Consider the following 15,513-nt stretch of genomic DNA (forward strand, 5'->3'; position numbering starts at 1 on the left):
AGCACAATATAAAGACAACTTATATATATATATATATATATATATATATATATATATATATATATATGTATGTATGTATGTATGTATATCACATACACACTTTTTTGTATTATTGTTGTTATTTTGAATGTTGTTGGTTGTGTTGTACATGAAGATATGGAGAAGGAACTTCATAAGCCTGCATAGTTTTAGGAAAAATGTACATAGAGGACTATGTGAATTATCTGACTTATGGTTCCTTCTGGTGTAATATTTGTTATAACTGTAAACAAAATCAACAATTTATTATTTACTCCTGATTCAATTGTCCATTGCGATATACAGTGCTGATTCTGTCTTTAACATATTCAGGTTAGTCCATGCAGGTGTTCAGGAAAGGATATGTTGCTGCCAGCTGGGTTTTAATTGGTATGGTTATGATTTTTAATTACAGCATTTGTGTGGCAACCTATCAGATTGCTTTCCACGTAAGTGCTCTTTTTCACAAGAGCCTGTTTTGTTCATTCTAAGTGCATAGCCAAACATAACCCCCCCCCCCCCCCCCCCACACACACACACACACCATACCAGCAGTTCCTATTGCATTGCACGCTGGCTATGCTGCCTCTCTTAAGTCCTTACATCATGTACAACCTCAGTTGAAAGTGTTTCTTTATATTTCTACACAGATAACAATGCAAAATAGTGATTTCCATGTTTATTACATTGAATATTTTATCAGAACAACATAATTTTATTGTCTAAATTGTGAGAGACATTTTGCCTTGTACACAAACTTTTGCTCTAAAATGCCCATGTTCAGTGCCCTCTGGTGATCTGATGAAAACCAGAACAGATGCATTTTAAAAGTAGAAGCTTGACAATCCATCATCTACTACATACAAGCATTTTGATTATTGCTTGTGGATTTTATTCTTTATGTGGTCATTAAAAAATAATTTGCGTGTGTATTTGTTTACTAATATAGTGGTTGTTTGGTTGTCACACTTAACTGTTTTTTTTTGTGTTGATGATTACAAACATGTTGCTGTATACAAACATTCTTTCTATGGAGAGACAACAGAAACAATTGCAATGTTTATGACAATTACATTTGAGTCTCATCCATATTCATATGAGAGTTAAATGGATGGAAACGATCAAAATATTATTTAGTTGAATATATTCAACAGTGTATGATTAAATTTGACATTATTCAGCTAAAATTATTTGTGTGTGTGTGTGTGTGTTTGTGTGTGTGCATGCGTTTGCAGAATTGAACAATTGGATTCTTAATGTGATTTAGAGACCATTTTGCCCATCATATTTTTCTTTGTATTTAGTTCAGGTTTAAACAGAATAATATAACATTTAGGTGTAAATATACAGAATAGTAGAGCAAAACTGGAGGCCAAAATTGCAAATATCTCCACAGCAACAGTAAATTTTCCAGGAGAGCTGACATAAGCTGGAATAAAGGTGATCCACACTGCACAGAAAATGAGCAAACTGAATGTGATGAATTTAGCTTCATTAAAATTATCTGGCAGCTTTCTTGCAAGAAAAGCCAAAACAAAACAGACAGAAGCAAGAACTCCTATATAACCCAGCACGGCCCAGAAACCGAGAGCTGAGCCCAAGCTACATTCTAATATGATCTTTTCCTTGTAATAGTTCATGTTCTTATAGGGGAAAGGAGGAGAAATTGTTAACCAAAGCACACAAATCAGGACTTGTATAAATGTAAATGCAAGTACAGTGAGTCTCTGCTGTAGAGGCCCAAACCATTTCATGACATTATTGCCTGGAAGTGTAGCCCTGAAAGCCACTAATACCACTATTGTTTTCCCCAGAACACAGGAGATGCAGAGGACGAAGGTGATCCCAAATGCTGTGTGGCGCAGCATACAGGACCATTGAGAGGGTCGACCAATGAAAGTAAGTGAACAGAGGAAACACATAGTCAGGGAGAAAAGCAGCAGGAAACTCAGCTCAGAGTTGTTTGCCTTAACAATTGGAGTGTCCTTTTTTATTAGAAATAAAATGGTGACTAGAACAGTTAGCGTAGCTCCAACCAAAGAAAAAATGACCAGGACGATCCCCATAACCTCTGTAAATGAAAGAAACTCTATGACCTTTAACACACATTTATCTCTCTCAGTATTGGACCAATATTCTCCTGGACACTGCTCGCAGTTATCTGAATCTGCAAAATAATCATGGTTATTCAGATTAAGAAGGAAAATAAACTTTATCTTGAGTTTTTATTTACAACCCCGATTCCAAAAAAGTTGGGACAAAGTACAAATTGTAAATAAAAATGGAATGCAATGATGTGGAAGTTTCAAAATTCCATATTTTATTCAGAAATAGATGACATATCTATTGTTTAAACTGAGAAAATCTATCATTTAAAGAGAAAAATTAGGTGATTTTAAATTTCATGACAACAACACATCTCAAAAAAGTTGGGACAAGGCCATGTTTACCACTGTGAGACATCCCCTTTGCTCTTTACAACAGTCTGTAAACTTTTGGGGACTGAGGAGACAAGTTGCTCAAGTTTAGGGATAGGAATGTTAACCCATTCTTGTCTAATGTAGGATTCTATTTCCTCAACTGTCTTACAGTAGGTCTTTTTTGTCGTATCTTCCATTTTATGATGCGCCAAATGTTTTCTATGGGTGAAAGATCTGGACTGCAGGCTGGCCAGTTCAGTACCCGCACCCTTCTTCTATACAGCCATGATGCTGTACTTGATGCAGTATGTGGTTGGCATTGTCATGTTGGAAAACGCAAGGTCTTCCCTGAAAGAGACGTCGTCTGGATGGGAGCACATGTTGCTCTAGAACCTGGATATACCTTTCAGCATTGATGGTGTCTTTCCAGATGTGCAAGCTGCCCATGCCACACGCACTAATGCAACCCCATACCATCAGACATGCAGGCTTCTGAACTGAATGCTGATAACAACTTGGGTCGTCCTTTTCCTCTTTAGTCTGAATGACACGGCGTCCCTGATTTCCATAAAGAACTTCAAATTTTGATTCATCTGACCACAAAACAGTTTTCCACTTTGCCACAGTCCATTTTAAATGAGCTTTGGCCCAGAGAAGACGTCTGTGCTTCTGGATCATGTTCAGATACGGCTTCTTCTTTGAACTATAGAGTTTTAGCTGGCAACAGCGGATGACACAGTGAATTGTGTTCACAGATAATGTTCTCTGGAAATATTCCTGAGTCCATTTTGTGATTTCCAATACAGAAGCATGCCTGTATGTGATGCAGTGCCGTCTAAGGGCCCAAAGATCACGGGCACCCAGTATGGTTTTCCACCCTTGACCCTTACGCACAGAGATTCTTCCAGATTCTCTGAATCTTTTGATGATATTATGCACTGTAGATGATATGTTCAAACTCTTTGCAATTTTACACTGTCAAACTCCTTTCTGATATTGCTCCACTATTTGTCGGTGCAGAATTAGGGGGATTGGTGAACCTCTTCCCATCTTTACTTCTGAGAGCCGCTGCCACTCCAAGATGCTCTTTTTATACCCAGTCATGTAAACGACCTATTGCCAATTGACCTATTGAGTTGCAATTTGGTCCTCCAGCTGTTCCTTTTTTGTACCTTTAACTTTTCCAGCCTCTTATTGCGCCGTCCCAACTTTTTTGAGATGTGTTGCTGTCATGAAATTTCAAATGAACCAATATTTGGCATGAAATTTCAAAATGTCTCACTTTTGACATTTGATGTTGTCTATGTTCTACTGTGAATACAATATCAGTTTTTGAGATTTGTAAATTATTGCATTCCATTTTTATTTACAATTTGTACTTTGTCCCAACTTTTTGGGAATCAGGGTTGTATGAATTCCATTGTTCAGTAACTGTATCCTAAATAATAAAGGGATGATGTAAAATTCACAACTTGGCTTTGATACTTGTTAAAGTTGAAATTACCTGTCTCGTTACTGATCTCTCCCTCTGCACATGGTATACAGTCATAGCAGCAGATAGGCCTTCCTTTCTGTGCAGCTTTTCTGGTTCCTGGAGGACAGCTCTCACTGCAAACAGACCTTGGCTTCTAATATGAACAAAATATTATGCCTAAAATCATTATTTTTCACTATTACTCAATTTTAAATCATACTGTTCCATTACTTTAACATTATGAGGTTCTAACTGTCTTAAAGCACTATTTTGCTGTAAAACTTTTCATTTTTTTCTCGTGTTGTGGAAATAACACGATTAGAACATTCATCTATTGCCAGAAAAGTTATATGGGGCCTTTGTGGGGTTAAAACAGAGAGGTACTGTACGGTAGATAGCCATTCACACTCACATATACACACACATGAGACATTTAGGGAATTCAACTGAACTTAATCTGCAAGTTTTTGGACCATGGAGCATCCTAGTGAAACCCACACAGGCACAGGAAGAGCATACAAACTGCACACACAAATGCCCTGGTTGACCAGCATGTTCGAACCCAAAACCTGCTTGCTGTGAGGAGACAGTGCAAATCAATGCTCCGCCATACCACCCAGTATAGACTGTATGCAATAAAAACTTAGAATTAGGAAACACTGAATGTACCTGTCTTTTCTCTCCAGCCCACACTATGTCTTTGACATTTAGGACAAACTGTTGTCCACTTGGCAGAGAGGCATCAAAATAACCCACTTTCTTAAACACCACTTCTCCACTGAGTCCTCGTTGCCAGTTGACCACATCATATTTTGCAGATGTTGCCCCATTGCTGTCAAACCAAATTTGTTCTCCTACTTTGGTAGTAAAATTTACCTTTTTTAAAGACTCAACAACCTTTAAGAGGAAAACAAAAACAAGTATTCATTTCATGACAACATAAGACATGGACATCACCTGATTTACTTCTCTTCTCATGTGTTACCTCCCATGGTTGTATTATCTTCTCTGTCTCACAACTCTTGTTTTCTGTGCACCCCAACAGGCTGTGTAGAGAATGTGCTACAGCATAAACTGCATTGTAGATATTATTTGCATATGTCACTTCCAATATATCCTTACTGTAGTTTTTAAATTGAATCAGATCTTCATATTTGCTGCAGTCCTTTTCAGGTTGAGAAATATTTCTATCTCTGTTTAAACAAGGGAGTGCTGTTTGCCAAAATCTATTGACAGCATAGTCAGTAAATCCATCAATGTTCAATTTTACCACATCAAAACCAATGGCTCCTGCCAGTATGTTATAACTTGTTGGTGTTACAAGATCGGCAGCAGAGATCCATGCCTCAACACCAATCATCTGGTAGCCAGTGACATTCTTTAGAATAAGCTGGTCTGTTAGAGCACTCATTTCACCATAAGTGATAAATGCAATAATTACTTTGGCAGTGCCTTTCCGAATAATGTCAGCCACTTTTATTATTTTCACAGGATCTGACCTCTCAAACTTCACAGAGTACTCAACACATATCCCCTCCTCTTTGGCAGCATTCAGAAAAATGGCCATTCCACTGTTGCCATAGTCATCATCACTGTTCACTGCTCCCACCCATGACCAGCCAAAGTGCTTGACCAAATATGTCAATGCTCTACTCTGGTAGTAGTCACTTGCTATGGTCCTAAAGAAAGATGGGTATTTTTTTCTGTTGCTCAGACATTCACATGTGGCAGCATAACTTATCTGAGAAGAGATGGGCAGTTAAAAAAAAATAATAAAACCTTTTTTTTGAAAAACAGGAAAAGATATTTAAGTGCTAAACAAGGTTTTAACTGTTCATAGGTGAATTAATTTTGAGAGAATAGCATCAAACTAAAATCTCAAGAAACTATTATAATCTGAAAACATGTTTTAAAATTATTTTACCATATATCATATGTACAGTTCACACATGTAACTATTGAATAAATTATTAAGTATTATTAAAATTTAGCTTTACCACTGGGATTTTAAACGGTCCAATCGTTCTTGTGAGAGCTATTGTCGATGAAGAATCTGATGTCCCTATAATGGCCTGTACTTCTGCTTGTCCATAGCATGTACCATCTGCTCTTTTGTCCATACCATTCATCAATGCCATGGCTGCCTTCGTAGATAACAAGCTTGAGGGATAAGTGTTATAAATTCTGTACCCAACTGAAATATTTGGGAGCAAACTGTTGCTTTTGTTGATTTCATCAATTGCAAAAGTCATGGTCTGAGCACAACGGAACTGTCTGATGTTAATTCTACAAATATACATCAACATAAGATAATTCACAATAAACTTTTTTTTTTAATTTTATGACAAATATAAGACATACAGGGAAGAAAAAACAGAATAAACTAAGATTTCCTAAAAATGTGGTGAATGTTTAAACTTCAACAAACCTAATGCACATTAATGGTGGCGGTTTTGCAGTATATGCCAGTGACTCTGTCTGTGGACACATACGTACTGAAAAAATAGCTCCAATTATCACATCTCCATCTTTAGACAGCAGAGGATCCTCTGGGCTTTCCAGAATATGGCAATTTTCTCCATTTGCCAGGCTAACAGTAAGGAGGTGCACAAAGAATAACATCACAAAACGTGTCCAATGTTTTTTTGTTGGGTTATTCCTTAACAGAAAATTATTCACGTATTTATAAAAATCCTAAAGTTCTTATGGGTGTAACCATTCAGTATGGACAAATCAGAGAGCTGGTGAGTTTTGCGATGTCATTCTGGGATCAGATTAAGGGACAGGATGGGACCTGCAAATTTGTTATATTTGGAAACAATCCTATTTTTATCAATGCATACCAATTGTTTGGTCTCATGTACATCTAGAAACAAATCATCATCATCATTAACAACAACAATAGCAACAACAAAATGTCAATTTCAAGATGTAGGTTCCCCCCCCCCCCAAAAAAAAAAAAAAAAAAAGGAAGCAACATTCAGACAACAGCTGGGAAAAATAACTGCACCCTTCCTACTTCCACAATTATGAAGAGAGTAATTAGAGTCCAGGTGGTACTAAAGACATGCAAAGGCTATTTAATCATCAAGGAGAGTGACTACATTTATCAACATAGAACTTTTGCCAGTTTGGTTTTCTGGAGGTGTGTTTTTTGCGAAACATGGCATGTGTTCATTGATGTGTGTCTTGTGGTGATTTTATATCCTTTATGTAACCACACACATGTATCATGGCATACATGCATTGTTGTCATCATACAAGCAATAATTTGGTTTACAATGATGATATTTTGATTCATATGTAACCACTCACACCTTGATGTAATCACATAAGCAATAATTTGTAATATGATGACTGTATTTTGATTCAAAGCTAGTCATGTTGATTTTCAGTAAAGGGTTAATGAAATCAATTTTACAAATAGATTGGTCAAAGCTTTATATGGTTACTGGAATCCTGAAGCACGTGTTGAACTAAAAATAACCTAAAACCAGAACTAAGCCTTATTTGGATTTTGTCATGCTCCACCCCAGACTTCCACTCCGGAGATTTATTATCTCCCAGTTCAGCACTAATCCGGATCCGGGACAGGACTTCCATCTTGCCGGCATTCACTTCCTGGTTTGCTCTGCTGTGTATAAAAAGGCCATTCTCAGAAGGGGACTTTGCCAGAACGTCTCGTTGGTTTTTCACGTTGTCTCTGTGCTATTATTCCCTCTTGGATTTTGCTCTCTGTTTTGCCTGTTTCTTGTCAGTTTTTTGCACTACATTTTTGTCTTTTTTTCATGTTTCTTGTGCTATATTTTTGTCAAGATTTTTGTCTGGACTATTTTTTATGCTAGTGTTTTTTGTCCTTGCCTGCCCCATTTTTTTTGTCCCTAGATTTTTCTGGATTAATTTTGGTTTATTTTTTATTCCTATTAAATCTTTATTATTGGATTTACTGGTCTGTATTCTGCTCTTGGATCCTACTCATCACGTCTCACCACCCATAACAGTACGTTCTGGCCAACATGGATCCAGCGGAACTGAACCTTCTGAGAACGGCTATGCAGCAGCAAGGAGCCCTCCTTGGGACCCACCAACAGGAACTCAAGCAGATCACCCAGAACCTGGTCACCCTGTCCAACTCACTCAACCTTCTAGCCACACAACTCCAGCACTCCCAAGCCATGCCTACCCCTGCCCAGCCGCCTCCTTCGTCACCTGCCGCTTGCCATGAACCGAGACTTCCTTCGCCTCGGCCCTACAGTGGGGAACAAGGAACCTGCAGATCTTTTCTGTCTCAGTGTTCATTGAGCTTGGAGCTACAACCCATGGCTTTCCCCACAGAACACTCCCGGGTAGCTTATGTCATCACATTCCTCACTAGCAAGGCCAGGGAATGGGGAACAGCGGTCTGGCACGCTAATGTGTCCTTTTGTTCCAGCTTCAAGGACTTCTCTGAGGAAATGAAGCAAACATTCGACCGCTCTCTGTCCAGTCAGGAAGCGGCTAGGGAGCTCATGGAGCTGTGGCAGGGGCCCTGGTCTACCTCGGACTATGCCATCGAGTTCCGGATGTTGGCGGCATCTTGCAACTGGAACGAGAGTGCCCAGGTTGACGTGTTCCTACATGGCTTGTCCGATGTCATCAAGGATGAAATGGTATCTCGGGAACTGCTGTCAGACCTCTCCACTCTCATGGACCTTGCCGATCATATTGACACTTGGGTCCTACAACATACAGTGGGGCAAAAAAGTATTTAGTCAGTCACCGATTGTGCAAGTTCTCCCACTTAAAAAGATGAGAGAGGCCTGTAATTTTCATCATAGGTATACCTCAACTATGAGAGACAAAATGAGAAAAAAAAAATCCAGAAAATCACATTGTCTGATTTTTAAAGAATTTATTTGCAAATTATGGTGGAAAATAAGTATTTGGTCAATAACAAAAGTTCATCTCAATACTTTGTTATATACCCTTTGTTGGCAATGACAGAGGTCAAACGTTTTCTGGAAGTCTTCACAAGGTTTTCACACACTGTTGCTGGTATTTTGGCCCATTCCTCCATGTAGATCTCCTCTAGAGCAGTGATGTTTTGGGGCTGTCGCTGGGCAACACGGACCTTCAACTCCCTCCAAAGATTTTCTATGGGGTTGAGATCTGGAGACTGGCTAGGCCACTCCAGGACCTTGAAATGCTTCTTACAAAGCCACTCCTTCGTTGCCCGGGCGGTGTGTTTGGGATCATTGTCATGCTGAAAGACCCAGCCACGTTTCATCTTCAGTGCCCTTGCTGATGGAAGGAGGTTTTCACTCAAAATCTCACAATACATGGCCCCATTCATTCTTTCCTTTACACGGATCAGTCATCCTGGTCCCTTTGCAGAAAAACAGCCCCAAAGCATGATGTTTCCACCCCCATGCTTCACAGTAGGTATGGTGTTCTTTGGATGCAACTCAGCATTCTTTCTCCTCCAAACACGACAAGTTGAGTTTTTACCAAAAAGTTCTATTTTGGTTTCATCTGACCATATGACATTCTCCCAATCCTCTTCTGGATCATCCAAATGCTCTCTAGCAAACTTCAGACGGGCCTGGACATGTACTGGCTTAAGCAGGGGGACATGTCTGGCACTGCAGGATTTGAGTCCCTGGTGGCATAGTGTGTTACTGATGGTAGGCTTTGTTACTTTGGTCCCAGCTCTCTGCAGGTCATTCACTAGGTCCCCCCGTGTGGTTCTGGGATTTTTGCTCACCATTCTTGTGATAATTTTGACCCCACGGGGTGAGATCTTGCGTGGAGCCCCAGATCGAGGGAGATTATCAGTGGTCTTGTATGTCTTCCATTTTCTAATAATTGCTCCCACAGTTGATTTATTCACACCAAGCTGCTTACCTATTGCAGATTCAGTCTTCCCAGCCTGGTGCAGGTCTACAATTTTGTTTCTGGTGTCCTTTGACAGCTCTTTGGTCTTGGCCATAGTGGAGTTTGGAGTGTGACTGTTTGAGGTTGTGGACAGGTGTCTTTTATACTGATAAGTTCAAACAGGTGCCATTAATACAGGTAACGAGTGGAGGACAGAGAAGCCTCTTAAAGAAGAAGTTACAGGTCTGTGAGAGCCAGAAATCTTGCTTGTTTGTAGGTGACCAAATACTTATTTTACTCTCATAGTTGAAGTGTACCTATGATGAAAATTACAGGCCTCTCATCTTTTTAAGTGGGAGAACTTGCACAATTGGTGGCTGACTAAATACTTTTTTGCCCCACTGTCAGAGAGAGAAGAGCCACCTCAACTGCAACTTCTCCCCACCTCCCACCTCGGCGTAGAACCCATGCAGGTAGATTGGGTACGGGTGTCAGCGGAGGAACGATTGCGCCAGCGGAACATGGGGGGGCTGCTTCTACTGCGGTCAGCAAGGACACATCTGCTGAGCCTGCCCACTAAAAAGGATGAGCCCACCAGTTAATCAAGGGGCCCTGGTGGGCAATGCTCGGAACCAGTCCCCTGCTGACTGACTGTTGCTCCCCGTTATCATGCACAACAACCAGCACCACCATCTTCAGGCACTTGTTGACTCGGGGTGGACAGGAACCTGATCTGCTCCACCACCGTCAAGGATCTCGGAATCCTGTTACTCGCCCTTGAGGCCCCTCTCACTGTCCTGACACTCAGTGGCACTGGCTTGACCACCATCACTCACCTCACCACCCCACTCATCCTAAGGATTTCAGGCAATCACTCCAAAACGATACAACTTCACATCATGAACAACCCTCACATTCCCGTTATTCTTGGACTACCCTGGTTGATGCAGCACAACCTCCACTTAAACTGGACTGATCACACCATCTTAGTCTGGAGTCCTTCCTGCCTGGCCTCCTGCCTGAACTCCGCCCTGCCTCCCACCAAACCACCACAGCCCTCAGCCAGTGAGTTTCCCGACCTCTCTCACGTGCCTCCGGAATATCTGGACCTCAAGCCAGTTTTTAGTAAAACCTAAGCAGTGTCCCTCCCTCCTCACAGGCCTTATGATTGTGGGATCGACCTCCTGCCTGGGACGGCGCCACCCAAGGGACGTCTCTACTCTCTCACCCACTGAACAACAGGCCATGGAGAAGTACATCACGGAGTCACTGGCAGCTGGGATCATCTGCCCTTCCTCCTCTCCAGCAGGGGCAGGGTTCTTCATCGAAAAGGACAAGTCACTCCGTCCCTGCATTGACTATCGAGGTCTCAATGCCATCACGGTCAAGAACTGCTACCCACTACCGTGCATGACCACAGCCTTTGAACTACTCCAGGGAGCTAAGATGTTCACTAAACTGGACTTGCACAATGCCTATCACTGAGTTAGGATCAGGGAAGGGGACGAGTGGAAGACAGCCTTCAACACCACCACAGGCCACTACGAGTACCTCGTAGTCCCTTTTGGCCTGACCAACGCACCCACGGTATTCCAAGCACTCGTTAACTACGTCTTAAGGGACTACATTAACACCTTTTGTCTTCGTATACCTGGATGACATCTTGATTTTCTCTTGCTCCCTGGAGGAACATCGGGGTCACGTCCAGCAGGTCCTCCAACACCTGCTAGAAAATAAACTGTTCATTAACACACTGAGGTCCTGGGCCTGTCAGACACTCTGTGGCAGTCTGATAAACCTTGACATTTTTAAGTATTTCATCTAACTAAAAACATCCATGCAAAAGTGACAGACATAGTTATATTCTGGACACCCTCAGCAATAATAATGAGAGTAAAGTGAATGTAATGAAAATTTTTTTTAATTTAAATTAAGTGCAAACACAACCTTACAAAAAACTATTTTCAGAGTCTTCAAAACTTGTAAAAAAAACACATTATATCTGCACAAGACTTTTGAAGTTTGAACCTTGTAAACATAGGTATTGGCTACATTAAAGTAAGAACAGCATTCAGAAATGTTATGTAGTTTCAATACTAATTGTAGAAACTTCAGACTACCTTTGTTTTTCTCCAAAGTCAGTTGGCCTTTCAAATGAATATTGATGAGGTAGGTGTAATTCATCCCCCCTCCCCCCTGTCACTGTCAAAAGTCCATTTGTCAAAGATAAAGACCCTGGCCCTGGCCCCTGTACCTCCCTGCCCCCACACCTCTCTGCTTGGAAAGTTACTGCAAAGAAAAGAAGCCCTAAAAGCCAAAGCTACATTTCACAATCTTATGCATAGACTTATGCATGGACTATAATAAATCTAAAGTTAGCAATGAAGATAAACTATGACTATGCAGGGCATGTTGACTTAGGTAACTAATTACTGTAAATCAGTGAAACATAGTTTGGCAACAGAAAAATGCTTTCAAACTTGACGAAAATAGCACAGCACATTTCGATCAAATAGTTCTTTCTATTCAAAGAGCACCTCCTATCCTAACAACCCACTAACCATCTAACATGCACTCTTTTCTTCTTACTCTATGATTTCCGATGTTTTATTCAGTCCCCCCAGGATTTCGCAGGCCTTTTTTGTGATTGTCGCGGGCTAAAATGTCTGATGTTGCGGGGATTTTTCCAAAATATTGTGATGAAAGTTGCAGTGTTTTTTAGGTTTTTGTTGCGATTACATTGCGGGAGGAAGTGAAAGTTGCGAGAAATTGTTGCGATTTTCTCTTTTTGTGATTAAAATTGAGTGATATGTTAAATATTAAGTTATTACTGAAAAACTATTGATTAAAAAAAACAGACACTGAGAAATGGTCCTATAAACAACTTTACCAATATAAAAGATTACTAGGACTACAAAAATGCAGAAAAATAGGCTTTACTTATCCAAATGCACCTGTTGGTTCAAAAGTTAAAGTGCATAGAACCTCACAGCACAACATGAAGTTACCTTAAAATATAATATAAATGCCTCAGCTTTCATGTAAGAAACAAAACCTATTAATACTAGTACTGTGTGCAGGCAGTCTCTCCTGAAGACTAAATTAAACAATAATTATAAACTAATAAAATAAATGTCTCAGGCTTCATAGAAGAAAAAAAAACAATTTGAACAGAATCTCACAGTATGATGCTGAAGCTGCCAAAACAATGGAAAACAAAATACCATTTTGGCAAAAATGTTTGCATCCATTAATTTCTTGTATTAAGTAAAAAAAAAATAATGTAAAGTGCACACAGTCCTTCACTGTAAACATACACTTTCAGTAACAGAATTTAAGCCTATATCATCACTGACTCACACATGCTGCTTCTCTTGAACGTACATGTATACATGGAAGTAAGGCGGAAGGTAGTTTACCTTACTCTCGTTACTGAGGTTCATCATCACTCTGGCAAAGATTCAAATGGACCCCCTCAAGCTGGAGGCAGTTACTGACTGGCCCACCCCATCTTCGAGAGGAGAGCTCCAGCGGTTCCTAGGATTCGCCAACTTCTACAGGCGCTTCATTCGCAACTTCAGCACAGTGGCTGGATCTCTCTCAGCCCTGACCTCGACCAAGACCCAATTCAAGTGGGGGGAGGAAGCAGAGAAAGCCTTTTCCATGCTCAAGCACAGGTTTATCTCAGCACCCATTCTCACCATACCCGATCCAACCAAGCAGTTTATTGTCAAGGTCGACGGTTCTGAGTCAGGGGTCGGAGCTATACTATCCCAGAGGGCCAGTGATGACAAGGTCGACCCATGCTCATTCTCCCGCTGGCTATCCCCAGCCAAACGGAATTACGACATCGGCGACCGAGAACTACTGGCTGTTAAACTAGCCTTGGAGGAATGGAGCCACTGGCTTGATGGGTCAGAGCTCCCCTTCCTAGTCTGGACTGACCATCAGAATCTGGAGTACCTCAAGTCCGCCAAACGCCTGAATTCCCATCAAGCCCGTTGGTCTCTCTTTTTCTCCTGGTTCAACTTCACGCTCTCCTACCGCCTAGGCTCCAAGAACGGCAAACCCGACGCCCTGTCCAGGATGTTCTCCTCCCACCAAGAGGAGTCCAAGCTGCCCGAGACCATCCTCCCTCCACGCTGCCTGGTGGGAGCCGCCATTCTTGAGGTTGAGATGCTCATGCAGAAGGCCCTGAAACAGGACCCCGATGAAGGTAACCCCAACAACACTCCTCCTAACCATCTGTTTATTCCCTGTTCTGTGCGAACCCAGGTGCTGCAGTGGGGTCATGGCTCCAAGCTGGCCTGCCATCCAGGAGCTGCCCGAACCCTGGCACTCATCCAGTAGCACTTTTGGTGGCCATCCATCAAGGAGGACATCCAGAAGTTTGTGGCAGCCTGTGACACATGCTCCCAGAACAAGACAGCCAATCGACTCCCTGCCAGCTTGCTAAGACCCCTCCCAACTCCGCATCGACCTTGGTCTCACATCACCCTGGACTTTGTCACAGGATTCCCCAACTCAGGTGGCAACACATGTATCCTCACTGTTATTGACCATTTATCTAAGACCGTCCATTTCATTCCTCTGCCCAAGCTCCCCTCAGCCAAAGAGACCGCAGAACTACTTGTCCACCACGTTTTCCGCCTACATGGTCTGCCTACCGAAATTGTTTCTGACCGGGGTCCTCAGTTCACTGCACTGTTCTGGAGAGCCTTCTGCAAACTTATCGGGGCCACCTGTAGTCTCTCCTCAGGCTTCCACCCACAGACCAATGGCCCAGCAGAACGGGCAAACCAGGCTTTGGAGGTTGCACTCAGGTGCATGGCATCCAGGGATGCCAGTTCTTGGAGCAGGTACCTACCCTGGATCGAATATGCACATAACACTCTCTCCCTTCCTCTGCCACAGGTCTCTCTTCATTCCAGTGCTCACTAGGTTACCAACCACCACTGTTCCCCAGTCAAGAGAAGGAGGTTGCTGTACTCTCAGCTCAGCTCTTTATATGCCAATGCAGGAGGATGTGGGCATTGGCCCGGAGAAGACTCATTTGCTCCGCACTCACATCCAAGAGGCAGGCCGACAAACATCGCTCCAAGGCACCCACCTACCGAGTAGGTCAACGAGTTATGTTCTCCACGTGCCACCTGCCACTTAGGACTGTCTCTTGCAAGCTAGCACACAGGTTCCTTGGACCCTTCCTCATCAAGAAGGTGATCAATTCATGTTTGGTTAGACTCGCATTACCACTCACCATGCAACGTGTTCACCCTACCTTTCATGTATCTCAGCTTAAACCTCTGGTCTCCAGTCCTTTGTGTCATCTCTGTGCTATTATTGCTTCTTGGATTTTGCTCTCTGTTTTGCCTGTTTCTTGTCACAGTTTTTTGCACTGTTGTCTTTTTTCATGTTTGTTGTGCTACGTTTTTGTGTCAAGTTTTTTTGTCTGGAATATTTTTTACTGTATGCTAGTGTTTTTTGTCCTTGCCTGCCTCATCTTTTTGTCCCTAGCTTTTTCTGGATTATTTTTGGTTTATTTTTTTACTCCTATTAAATCTTGTATTATTGGATTTACTGCTCTGTGTTCTGCTCTTGGATCCACATCTCACCACCCATAACAGATGTATATTATTGGAAGGACCTTAAAGACATGTTTGGATACATACTTGTACTTAGCACAGGTGTTTTATTTTAACGTTAAGAATAATCAGGGTAATCTGTCCTTTAATTAAGAACAGTACAGTT

At 41.6% G+C, this 15,513-nt stretch overlaps 1 protein-coding gene across 1 annotated transcript; it reads right to left on the reverse strand.

The window, feature by feature from the left end:
* Window positions 1-1,271: 1,271 nt before the first annotated feature.
* On the reverse strand, window positions 1,272-8,211 carry LOC132888347 (extracellular calcium-sensing receptor-like). The gene is made up of 7 exons (XM_060924403.1): window positions 8,096-8,211; window positions 6,341-6,502; window positions 5,910-6,198; window positions 4,898-5,653; window positions 4,582-4,809; window positions 3,943-4,066; window positions 1,272-2,185 (listed from the first exon to the last, which is right to left on the reverse strand). The coding sequence occupies exons 1-7, from the start codon at window positions 8,209-8,211 to the stop codon at window positions 1,272-1,274; spliced, it is 2,589 nt and encodes an 862-aa protein (XP_060780386.1).
* Window positions 8,212-15,513: the final 7,302 nt, after the last annotated feature.

Source organism: Neoarius graeffei, chromosome 6, assembly GCF_027579695.1.
Source record: "Neoarius graeffei isolate fNeoGra1 chromosome 6, fNeoGra1.pri, whole genome shotgun sequence".
Classification (NCBI taxonomy): Eukaryota; Metazoa; Chordata; class Actinopteri; order Siluriformes; family Ariidae; genus Neoarius; species Neoarius graeffei.

Bases quoted from the DNA above. Each gene is read 5' to 3' on its own strand.
- LOC132888347 (XM_060924403.1), bottom strand. From the start codon at position 8,211: ATGAACACTGAGACAGAAAAGATCTGCAGGTTCCTTGTTCCCCACTGT. The intron at 6,199-6,340 runs GTTTGTTGAAGT...GTATATTTGTAG, and splicing joins CCACCATTAATGTGCATTAG to AATTAACATCAGACAGTTCC. The intron at 4,067-4,581 runs GTACATTCAGTG...TGTTCATATTAG, and splicing joins GGGCTGGAGAGAAAAGACAG to AAGCCAAGGTCTGTTTGCAG.